At 40.1% G+C, this 12,819-nt stretch overlaps 1 protein-coding gene across 26 annotated transcripts in view; it reads right to left on the reverse strand.

Moving 5' to 3' along the window:
- LRRFIP1 (LRR binding FLII interacting protein 1) overlaps nt 1-12,819 on the reverse strand; it is a 112,146-nt gene that overhangs the window by 23,411 nt on the left and 75,916 nt on the right. For 12 of the 26 annotated variants that reach the window (XM_037396671.1, XM_037396669.1, XM_037396650.1 and 9 more), the window contains 2 exons: nt 12,200-12,265; nt 8,494-8,571 (listed from right to left, as the gene is read on the reverse strand). The exons of 9 other annotated variants lie outside the window; for them this stretch is intronic. In XM_037396671.1, the coding sequence (XP_037252568.1) occupies nt 8,494-8,571; nt 12,200-12,265 (144 nt within the window). The remainder of the gene's footprint in view (nt 1-8,493; nt 8,572-12,199; nt 12,266-12,819) is intronic. 5 more of the 26 variants (XM_037396655.1, XM_037396652.1, XM_037396658.1 and 2 more) reach the window with 1 other exon arrangement.

A 12,819-nucleotide genomic window follows, 5' to 3' on the forward strand; every position in this document is an offset into this window, starting at 1 on the left:
ATCGATAAAAACCAATTTGGTCTATTAAGTAAGACAGAGGAATACTTTTTTCCCCCTGATATTCTACATCACAATGTTTCAAACATGAAGATGGCAAGCATTCTATGAGTTAACAGTGCAAGAATACAGAGACTTACACAGGCATGAACTCAAAGCCACAGATATCTTTCCCTGGACATAAAGCCAGCTGCAGGCAACTGCTGTGCTGACATATGCAGCTACCACTGTTTACTTTAGAACAATTTAAAAACATGCCTCAAATGAACCCCAAATAGCAATTTACTTAAGTAGAGAGGTTAAGTTTTTTTAACTGAAAGATCAAGAGATTTCCAGACCAAGTCAGCTTCTTGAAATTACATTTTTTATGACTCTTAACTTAAAAAAAAGGGCTACCTCTGAAGCCTGCTAGTACATTCCCCCCTGTTTCCAAAAGCAAGGTACCAAGTTAGACTTGAAGGTCTGTACTGTGTCTGCACCACTCCCAAAAGAACAGGGAAAAAAAAAAAAAAAGAAAAAAAAAGAAAAGAGAAAAAAAAGAAAAAAAAATAAATCTAAAGCTTAAATCTTCTGGTTAGTATTCTCTGCTTGCGACAAATGGTGACTGTGACTTCAAGCAAAGATCCAAGTAAGGCTGAGACTACAAAAACCCTTAAGACAAATATCGGGGACCAGTTCAAAGTCTAAATAAACAGCTCTTTTATTGTTTCAGTAGTTAACTGGAATTTACTGATTCAGAAGAGAGATCCTGCACTAAAACTAGTCTAGAAGAAACAAAACAGCGCCAAAGTAGCATTTAGGAGTACAGAAAATTACCATGGATACAGACAGCTTAAATACTTAAAAGGAAATTACCGGGCAAAACCCACAAACAACCTGAGCAGATTTCTTTCTCCTTGATGGGAACCATCTCTTCAACTTTTTCCTGCTCTGAAACCAAATACACAAGTTCCCAAAAGCAAAAATTCCAAATCAAGTGTTTTGTCATTATTCATTTTGCTGTTGAGATGGGGGGGGTAAGGAAGTATGTTTCACCACAGATTCTTTTTATAAGTACCTCCATCTAAAATGGAACTAAGTGTAAAAAGGACTGAATGAAACAAAAAGTTCAACAGAACTCAAAAGTCCAGATGTCAGCCTCTTCTGGAAACATTCAGCACCACGGTCAAGATGGTTTCCCAAAAGACTTCTGGAAAATTAACAGCTTCCCCAGATAAAGAGACAAGAGACAAAGGGAACAGTGTTTTTGAATTGGATGGAAAAAAAAAAAAGTAAAAAATCAAGAGAGAACTGATTCTGGGGAAGACAGGGGACAGTTGAGGTTGAGTTGGTGAGCTTCACTGAGACATTGAAAACATACTCAAAAACTACATCTCTTTCCAACCAGTTCACATTTGGCACAGGCTTTTTTTTTTTTTTTTCCTCTTTGAATCACACAGAGTAATATGTGTTATTTTTCATATTACCCATGGTACCCTATCAAAAAAAATAATCCCAGGACTGAAAGGTACCTACTACAAATCAGCTTTTTACATGATAACTCATCTTATATCATAAATTCCCTATGAGTAGCATTAAGAAAATATAAAACTTAGGCTCTAAAGTAAAATAAGCCAGACTTAAAGCACTAGACAAACTTTGCAAGGACACTGAATATACAAAGTACTTGGGGGACAGGATGGACGTCTCTGACTTTGGATGCAATAAGAGAGAAGGTCACTAATGAAGGCAGAGAATCAGTTCAGACCCAATAAACAAGACGGAGTGACTTTTGCAAACAGCTTATTATTTTCATGCCAGACAACTCCAAGTGGTGGATTTGGCAGCCTCCTAGTCTGACCAAACACTGTGTTGTGGCAGTGTAAATATCGGCATGTTACCACAGATTAGTGTATACACACACACACGCACAAATCTACATCCAGAAATTGACGTACATCCTTTTGTGAAGTCAACCTTATGGGTTTCAGGGCACATCTCAAAACATTATTTTCCTTAAGCCATTTGCAGAATATCCTCTATTTTCTGAAAAAACGTGCAATCTCAGCTTTTAGTAAGATAAAGAAGGAAGCAAATATTGAGATTGTTTTAATGATGCACATATGTCAAATAAAAGCTTCCATTTACAAAGGGTAAATTGCTGAAGACAATGTGGTGACACACACATATGGCGGACGTTTCTACTCCAAGCACTCATAACCACACCTGTGAAGCTTGCAACACATTTATTGCAAAACAGTCTTTAATAATTCTCTACATCAGCGTCACCTTTAGTAATTAAAGCTATTAAGTGACTTCTAAACTTGAAGTGGTTAAAAAACCCACAACAACAAAACACCAAACCAAAAAACCCTTAGGAAACTCATTTTCCCTAGCAATGCTCTCATACATACATCCATCTGGTGCTGTGAATGGAATACTCAGGGCACTTTCTCTTCAGACACAATAATTACCACTACCGATTTCTTCAACTATTAACATTTTAAAATTTAATCTGTTTTGAGAAAAGCCAGTTCCTCATTCTAACATAGCATCCTTTCATTACAAAGATGCTTCCTGCTACACAACACTTTTCTATGCAAAAAGTCAGTCTGAAAGAAGCAGCATTTAATTTTATGGTAACATGGCAGTGATACACCAAAAGCTGTGAAGACTGCCTTGCAGAAAGACAGAAATCTATTTTAGGTTAGTATTTTACACAGTTTTCAGTCCACTCTTATTCACAGTATCACTCCTTTAAAAAAAAAATAATGAATTGTGCTCTCCCCAACAGCAGTCAGCCACCAGAGGGAACTCCAGGTTTCCAGCCTTCACCTGGTCCCTGACAAGCCCTTTGGCATTCGATCCAGTAAGAAATCAAACAAAGAAAGCTCAGGAAAGATGTTTATATGTATTTGAAGTTGCGCAAAAATCTCGCCCAAAAGACTCACCTTCCATATTATCAGTCAATAAAGAATACTGTAACGATTAAACGGACTGAAAACAACCTCTCCACCTACACACTACCATAGTCAGCAAATCCCTTCACACAAATACAGCGGCTTTGGGACTTTTCCACATACAAATATGAAGGACTAACAGAATTCCTGCTAGAAGAGGGGATCAATAAAGCAATTCATAGACCTTTAATTTATAGAACATTATATCATTTTTCTTTTCCACAAGGGTATGGGTCTGTCTCTAATCACAAATTACCTTCCTCTTCACCAACAGTATGGGCAATTTGTACTTTAGTGCATAAAAAAGCAGGAAAAGGAAGTAATTTTCCAAGGAACTCCAGCACGCACAACTTTTGTTTTGGCAAGCGGAATAGGTTGCTCCCTGCGAAAAAAGTACAATGGGATCAGAGTTCAGCCTCTTCTGATAGTGATTTCGGAATAAGTCCAGAGCCACATTACAAAAATGTCAGCAATATCAGGGGCTTACCACAGCTGGAAACTTAACAAGAGCAAAATCACCCTACAAGTCTATATATGGATATATTGCCTATTTTTCCATAGATAATAAAAACATTTCAGCATAATGCTTGAAAAAGCATTTCTCTCTACTCTGCAGTCAGCTAGCAGGTTAACCCTTGAAGCTCTTTACCACCGGTGAGTGTACAGGCCAAAAGAGAGCCCCCTCAGCACTATCACAGTGCATCCAACGAGATGACTCCCAAACTGAACCTACCAAAAAGAACAGACAGCCTGGGACAGTTAAGCATTACGCTCCAGCTGCAAGTAAAGAGATCTTTAAATTAATGGAAGAATCAAGACTAAAGCACAATTTCAGCTTCCAGCCTCCTAAAGAAGGCTAGAGAAGAAAGGAAATCTGAAACACTTGCTGTTCGATAGCGCCACGTCCTGTGCTCACGTACGAGAACAGTAACTTCAGCATGTTCAGTACGTGGCTCTCACTGCTCTGCTCCATCGAAGATCTCATACTTAGATCAACTTTCTCATAAAAGCAAGGGTCCCTTTTTTTTTCAGTGACAAATCAAATTAAGATAATTTCCTGCTCTTAAAGTAGTACAGCACAGTTTGAAATGGAATTACAGCCCATAGCAAAATAAAATTCTCGCAGTAGGTAGTGCTGAACACAGGATGGTGCGTATATTAAAACTAGAATTAAAAAAAAAAGAAGTATTGCAGTCAGTATAACCCCTCCTACAATTCCCATCTTACCAGTCTGATCAGCTGGGCTGGGGCAGGCGGTAACACAGAGTTCCTTCGTGTTTTTCCAGCGAGAGCCACCTTAACACTAGCAATTAGCAATCAAGCCTTTAAAAGTCAGCAGGAGAAAATCACTGCTGAAATTTGTCAGGTCTAAAGTAGATTTGTCAGAAGTATCCTCACTCAGGAATGAGTGTTACGCCAAACGTCATTGCTTAAACAAACTTATCACTCTCTGAAATGCAAGTTAGCACTGCAGCTAATCCTCACTCTGGAGGGGCCGAAAACACACCCAGACTGTCAGTGGCTGGGCCAGGATACAAGCCTGCCATAAATCCTTTAAGTGTAGAGGAGAGAAGGCAAAACCTGAGCATGCTGATAACCGCTCCCATGAAAGTTCCATCTGTTACTGTCTTCGTTTTATTACTGGTGAGAACATGATAAGCTTCTTCAAATGAAAAAAGCTATTTACAACTGTGCCTTAACGTACAACCTGAGGACTGCACACTTGCCAAGTGGCACTTGCATTTTCAGTCTTGCACTTTGTATGATCACGCTGCTGTCTCTACCAGCCCGTCTGGATGGGCTGCAGGCCAACTGCTTGTGCTTGCTGTTAAGAGTCAGCAGGGAGAGAGTTAATATGAGAGATCATGTTCTCAGGGTAGCAAAACATGTCCTCTCCTATTATTTTGCCTGCCTTTGCTCAGAAATATTCTTCAAATATTTGCTTCAAATATTCTTCAAAATTCTTCTTCAAATAAATACTATTGTATTCTGAATCCATTTCAAATTTATAGATAATTGTTTTTCACTAGTAGTTTAATTTAAGAAAAGAATTCCAGCAATTTATATTAAACAGCCCATCTCAGCTAAAACATGCCACTAGCCCAGGCACAAGATTTAGCTCCATTTATACAGATGGGCCCAATGTTTGCTCTCAGCAGTCTTAAGATCTGTATTTTATATCAAGTATATAGGCTTTAATATTAAACTTGTGTATCTGCAGTAACTGCAAGGACAGCAGACAATAATTACTATTAGGGATAATGGGAAAGATGTTGAAGAAAAATAATCAAACAGCAAAGTTCATGCAGATATAGTGAATTCTTAAAAATACATATAAAGATAAACAAATATGCGCACGTTGCATTTAAGTATCTTCCTAGCTTTTACTGTGTCACAAACATGACAACACAAATGGAACACACGCCAGCAAAGCTGTGCGCAGCAGGAAAACTACTGTCGCTTTTTGCACACTGTTCATTAAACAGTGATGGAAGGGGTAAACAAAATTCTTAAAAAAAATTAAGGGCTGCAGGCAGTGACAAGATACTGTACGCTTTAATTTAGAAAGTGAAATTATATATTGAGAATGGAGAATGATTCAATTTTTCATGAGTTAGCCAGAGTTGGGAACATTTCAGTTTTGGTTTATGGGTATTATTACGCAGAAAACACATGAAAATCATATTTAACTTCAGTGTTAAGCACTCATGATTACAGTACATGGATTTCGTAAACTATCATACACTCAAGTGACATAAGCATGCTGGAAACCCAGCTCTTCAACCCAACAGATACTTCCCCTTTCCTTCCTCCTCTACCAGCCATTTAAAAAGTAAACTTGGAACCAAATCTTTATGTGTGTAAATGCCAGAATATATATATATAAAGCAGAATCAAGAAAGCATATGGCTCAATACATTCAGGCATGGAACAACTCAGTTTTTGGGGTTAGCAACAGTTCTACTGTAGACTCAATATAGATAAAACCAGCCACTTTTTTCCTCTTTCAAGTTATCACCATCGTCCAAGGAGTTCTTCATTCTTCTATCCAAGTAGATGACATTTCAGGTCTGTAGAAGCAGAAGCAATACACTGCTAAACCCACTGAGAAGACAGGGTGCTCTCAGCATCTTTACTGCCAAAATCAAGTACAGACCTGAAAATGTTACCAAAACGCCTTGGAACCTTTGTTAGTAAAAAACAAGGCAAGTGATTCCTTAATGTAAGTTACAGGAAAAGGCACTGTCCGTTTAATACAGGGGAGGAAAAAAAAATTACAAAAATAAAATCACAGGGTGCTGCTGCATTGACCCCGTGTAGTAATTAGAACTTTTAAGAGCAATGCCACGCCGTTAACAAGGCCTATATACTACCTTGCACTCAGCAAAGCAAAACCCCTGCCTGCAGTGGTTAGAGATCCACTATGGTGTTAACTCTCAGCTCTTCAAGGCCATGGAAATAACAGAAGCTCTTCACACTCTGCAATAAACCACTAATTAAAAAAAAAAAAAAAAATAGTGCCTATAGCCTTCTTGCAGAGCAGATTCAGCCTGGCGCTGACACAGCTAACCATCTCCAGCCACTTGCACACAAACGGTCCAAAGCGTGAGCAGAGAAATAGAAGCCAAAAAATCCCCTATAGCTCCCCAGGAGGGGCAAGCTGCATTTTGTGATTACCGTAAGGAACTTGCATGAATGACTCAAACTGCATACAAAACCAACATCAATGTACGCATACCCAATTCTTACACTTAAAACTTCCATGGAATCCCTGGCTATTCTGATTACTTTTTGCTTTGGGGATAATTGAAATTCAGTTTGCAAAGCTGTTTAAGAAGTATTACTAATGTAAGATGCATACTGCAAGAACTCACAGCTCAGGGACTCGGGCTGAGGGACTAATTAAAATACTAATTTATTTATAGCTCACCAGCTGCCATATATTATCTGATGAAAACACTTTAAAAAATTAAAACCATTAAAAAAAATAAATAATTTTAAAAGGTGGATGTACCCTTGCCTTTAAGATAAACACCAAAACTTCAGAGCATATGGCTCTGTTCTATCAGTTCCATTTTCTTTTGCTCCAGCCAATATATTCGGCTCTTTCTCAGTTAGGAGGACAGCGCTGGCTTGATGATCCAGAGGCTCACCAGTTCCCTGCCTGAAGACAAGAAGTAACCCCACGTGGAGCGTTCAGGCACCCTTCACCATGGGATGCAGACCTACTGCACGGTTCTAATCATGGGAGAAAAATCCCCATAGCGCCCAGGTTTTTGAATCACAGGCTACGTTTGAAGGGGGAACCAGCATGCCAGGGGACGTGAGATACAAAGCAACTCCTTAGTGCAGACCATGTGTGTTTACTGAAGAGGAACACTCCAAATGTTTGCGTTACAGCTTACTGTAGCTTCTCTGACTATCCAGATACTCTTTTTTCATTAGTCCTTACAGTATTTAAGTTTCAGCTCCTCAGCAAAGCAACAAAGGCAACAGGATGTTATGATTAGGGAAGTACATCGTGTGTGGTAATTTACAGTATAACCCTCCTCATCACTTTGTATCTCAGGGATGCAGTAGGCAGTATGTGACAGGTCCCAGGAGAACAAGCATATTAAGACTTCACCAGGAGGAACGCTTCCATGAAGCAAAGCCAGTTTACCGAAACTCAGTGCAACACTTCAAAACTCACTCTCCACGGAAGATTAATTTTGTTACAGAACAGTTTACTGTAAGCTGCACATTTCCTCTGAGAGACGTGCTACCACACTCTGCTATCACCACACTATCAGGCTTTGCTCTCAAATTAATCAGGAAAGATATTCAGAGTTGTAAACAGCTATACGGAACAATTAAAAAGAGAAAGCAGCAATATGCTATTGAAAAAATAGAAGGCAATTACTTTATATCTGTAAAAAGCAGGGGAAAAACATAACTTGGTCAACTACAGTCACAGGGGCTGGATAAGCTTTTTAGCATTTGAGCCTTGTTCAGCCGTGACTGCTTAGGAATTCATGATGCTAGGCATGCTGAGTACACGTAATCCTTCTAGCGCTTCACCATGCTAAAGACTCAGCAGTGCCTGGCAATCTACAGCCCAACAAATATGTTCAAATCCAATCTCTGGATAGCCCTGCAGCTTTGCAGCAACACAACACCAAAATACTGCTCAGTGTGGAGATACTAAACTACTTGAATGATGCAGTGAGATTTAGGGTTTCCTGATTTTAATAACCAAACTAGCATCAACAACCCAAGCTTTTTCACAATAACCTTGCCAGCATGCTTTATGCCCAACTTAGAAAAAAATTAACATTGTCACTTGAATCCAAAGTGTACTTTCTATTGTAAAAGCATGTTCATCTGCATAGAAATTACTTTTGCAATTTCTTGGCTGGTTCACCACTTCTTCATCCTCAGCATTTCCCGGAAGGTCCAATTAACACCATACATAATAAACCATCTCAGAAGGGACAGTGCCCTCTTTGTACAAAAAAGACCTTGAAGAACAGAGAAATCAAGCAGTTTAGGGACAAAGAAAAATAGAGGAGCTCACCACTGGACTGGCCCGAGCAGAGCTGGCTCTTGAAGATGCCCGAGATCCTGAACCAAGGTAGCAGCTGTACTCGGAAGGCTGTTGCAGGTAAACCAAGAATAGCAAGCGGAGAAAAGAGAAAAGCATTAGAATTGGAAAGGGAAGTGAAAGAAGATTTAGAGCATTACATCTGAAGTTAGTTACAAAAATGGTTACATGCAGCTAGACAAAAGAATAGCAGTGAAAGTCAGAGAACAGACACCTCAACTGTTAATTTAAACATTAAGGCAAGTAGCAATTCCAGTTGACATACCAAGCAGCATCTTGATTCAATTCTTAGAATGACAGGATACTAATGATTTATTTATATATCTTAAGACACCAGTCACAAGTAAAGAACTCAGTCTTTACACAAAGGGCTCAATCCTACTACTCTTCAAGCGCTCTGAGGTTCTCTGGTGAGCCACCTTCCCACATTTCCAACACTGCACATATAAAATGAATTTGTGCTCCACAGGCCAAAGCAAGAAACATCCATCTATGTGGTAATTAAAGTGAAAACTGAGACCAGCTCAGAGACTAAGCACCTCTCCTGCTTTTCCAGCACCTGCAGTCCTCATCTCCTGCCAAAGAAAGTATTTCAGTCTTTCTTAAAAAGCAAACATCTAAGCAGTGATGCAGAACAGACAGGGCTGACTTGTTGCTGACAAGGACAAAGGATGTGCCTACACTGTTTTGTTTCCAGAGGTTATAACTCAGTGGAAGCAGAGAAGGGAAATGAAAGTTTAAAGCGTCAGGGAAACTGAACTAAAACTTATTTTGGAAATGCATTTTAGAATTATTCCCTCTATCTTCACAGATTTCAGAGTAGCAGCTTCACACTCAATCTTGTACTTAGAAATATGCATATGCATATGTAAAAGGAAGTTTTTGATACATTCAGGAAAAAAAAGGAATTAAAGAAGTTTTTGAGGTTTATCAGACAATTTCTGTATTGCTGCTGCCTCAAGGCAACTCTGAACGCAGCCTTTGTGAAGAGGCATGTCAATCCATCACATTTCACGGGCAAAAGCTCGTACCGATGTATGGGCAGGGGCAGCTCAGGGACAGGAACAAGCATGAGGAACTGCTCTGCTCAACAGCTCAGACTATGCTGCCAATAACCTTTATGAATTTATTTTATAGGCACTTAAGATTATCACTCAGATACAAACCCACTGAAATCTAAAGAATTACCCCACTTTTGAGATGCATGTACTCTGTCTTTTTTTAAGGTTTCTTCTATTGTTACCTGGCCATTACAGGAACTCCCTGGACTTCCCAGTTACACTGACAGCCAGGTCTTCCCCAAGCTACTGGAAGACTGTTTCAGCATCATTAGCCACGCTAACAAAGCGGCACAGTATTCAATGAAAATTAAGCTTACAGTACTAACAGAGGATAACAGGGTAAGCTGGAAATAACATCAGCTACAGTACAACCATAAGCTTAGCTACTAGCCACAAAGCATTACGTTCCAAGGTATTCAGCCCTTAGCAAGCTCCTCAAGCAGGGCAGAACACGACCAAGCCATGTCCTCAGATGTCCTATATGAAGTGACACTGGCTTCATGCACCTGAACTACTGAGCTTCATCCCAGAGATGAGAATATGCACAGTTTAGAACTGTTGCACAAAGTCTACAAGTATTTTCAGTCACAGACACGCCAATTCCTAAATTAAAAACAAAAAGCACTGAAGTAAATATTTAGATTTTGTTTTCTTATTAAGTAGTTCTAGCACAGAAGCCTTGCACCATCACTGCTGTTTTATGTTTAATGTAACAAGGACGTAAAATAAGTTTGAAACACGTGACAGGGAAAAAGTATTAACTGCTGATGAGTCCCATATTAACGTTTCAGAGGATCTATTTGTTCTATAGTTGTTCCCTGTGTATTGCAGGGCAGAATATGGAAGTAAGTGTCATTTGTTCGGTTGGCTGAGACCAAGCAAGGCCAGTTTCAGCCTCATCCTGTGCGTTCACCTGTCATCTGATCATCCAAAAACATTCTTTGGGGACAACTACCCAAATGGCAGACCTTCTACAGGTTAAAAGTTCTAGGAGGCTCAGAGACATGAAAATAACCACAGCTAGCCTTAGTAATTGTGACAAGGCCATTCCCGTTGAGGCAAAAACCTCGTACTCCAACTCTCTCATTATTACAGGCAACCATGCAACAGAAACTGGAAAGGCTGCATTATGCACGGGCTTCCAAATACCTGTGGCACCGGGTGGGATGGAGGAAGGGGAATGAGCAGCAACCTTATATTCAGTGTTCCCTGCTCAAGCCATTAACAGTGGCTGATAGACTTGTAAACCAGTGTTTGGGCTCGGAGCCCACTGTAAATGATTTCTCTCAAGAGAAGTGTATGGTCGGGACCTCCAAGAGACTTATCTCAAAAAAAAGAAGACATCCCGTACAAACAAAGGGCTGCAACCAGTTCAGCACAGCCTCAGTGACAAAATCACCGAATTGCAGGCTGCCACAACAGGATAAGTATCAATGAATTTTCCACAGTAGCCAAACGAAAACAAGGCACAATTGTGAAACAGAGTGATCTGAAGCTTAATGTCAGTCGCAGTAAGATGCACAGCCCAATTAGTGAAATCGGTGTGATTGCAAGAGAATAGCATAGCCCTTTAAAGACTAACAAGTGCTTAGTAAGCATTCTTGAAAGTGTTTCCTTCTCCAAGCTAGTAAAATGTAACTTTTAAGGTTAAATCAGTATCAATGCTTTGTCTTGACACTTTTTTTCTGTTAGGTCTTAGGTGGTGGTGGTTTATTTGTCAGGCTGTTTGGGGTTTTTTTGTTTGACTGGGGTTTTTTTGATAATCAGGGAAGATCTCAGACAGAATCAGCAGTGGGCCCACAGAGCAGAATCTAAAAATCAAAGACGACTGTGGTGTTTTGTTTTGGGGTTTTTTTTGGTTGGTTTTTTTTTCCCTCCTCTCCAGGCCGTTACAACAGCAGCAGATGTACTGCCTGGCCCAAATGCTCACCACAACGCAGAGGCCCCATCTGAGAGGATTTTCTGCCTTCTGATCTGTAAATAGAGTCCTGCAGCTGCTCTTTTTTTGAAAGAAAACAATTTATATTGTCATTCCTCATACTGTTGCTCCCCATAAATAACAGAGCCCTCCACTCACAGGAGCATGTGTTTTGAAAACATCATCACCAGTCACCCAGACCTCACTACAGAATATAAACCCAAGAAACAAAACAAAGCAAGCCATACATTCACAAAAATCCTTTACTACATACCAGCAGGTAAGTGCTAATGTAGATGTGAATTACTTTTTGTTTGTTTTAATTGTATTCTCAGTTTTCAAAAAAAGAATTACATCTTGGTAAGGGAAGGGACTTTATGTACTGCCTCTCCAAAGTGTTTTATCTGCAAACCAAGAGCGAGGCAGAGCTGAATTCCCCTCGCCGCAGGGCTGGGCTCTGTCAGTGCCAGCCAGAGCTGGTCTGCGCGAGGCCAGGCATTACAACAGTAGATAAGTCATGACTCGTTATTTCATGGAAGCTCACGGAAATGGTGCTCATACTTTTGCCTACAACAGCAGGCTATAAACCTCCCATGGTCCATCTTACATGTTCCTCAGCCCAGAAAAGGCTGCGTTCTAGTACACACAGGTTACTGGAGGACAGAGACAAGACAACAGGGAAATGCAGAAAACATCTTACAGCACGAGAACTAGAGGCACTATACCGACGACTCCCACTGTAAACGCTCTCGTCATACACAGACGCCTACAATTAAAAGACAGAGTCAGAACAGGACTGGCAGACCTAGTTTCTGGTTTCAGTCCAGTGAATTACAAACTCGCAAGGTGCAGCACGAAGGACATTGGAGAATAAGCAGTATGTGCAAGGACAGGGACATCCGTATGCAACCACAAGCAACATGCAAGTGAAGATCTAACACAACCTGAAGTCAGTGAGCTAGGAAATGCCATGAGGCACGTGCAAAATCTGACACACACCCCCCCTCAGTCCATCACATAGTCATGCATTTCTAACCGTTCTCCCAATCATCAATTCAACAGTTCATACTGCCTACCAACAAAATGGTTACATCAATTCTTAAATTGTTCAAATCTGTTTAACCTTCATTTCTGATGCTGGCAATATGGGGAAAAAAACCACACCCGATGAACTTCACTTACTAGCCACTTTACTAACTTAATAGAAGAGAGGAGGAAGATGCACATTTTAAGACTGGCTCCACTTTAGCATATAAATGCGTCGCTCAGGAAACACTGAGGGAGTAGGAAACTCTACCTTTAAGCTTTGAGAAAAAAAAA

Source organism: Falco rusticolus, chromosome 8, assembly GCF_015220075.1.
Source record: "Falco rusticolus isolate bFalRus1 chromosome 8, bFalRus1.pri, whole genome shotgun sequence".
Classification (NCBI taxonomy): Eukaryota; Metazoa; Chordata; class Aves; order Falconiformes; family Falconidae; genus Falco; species Falco rusticolus.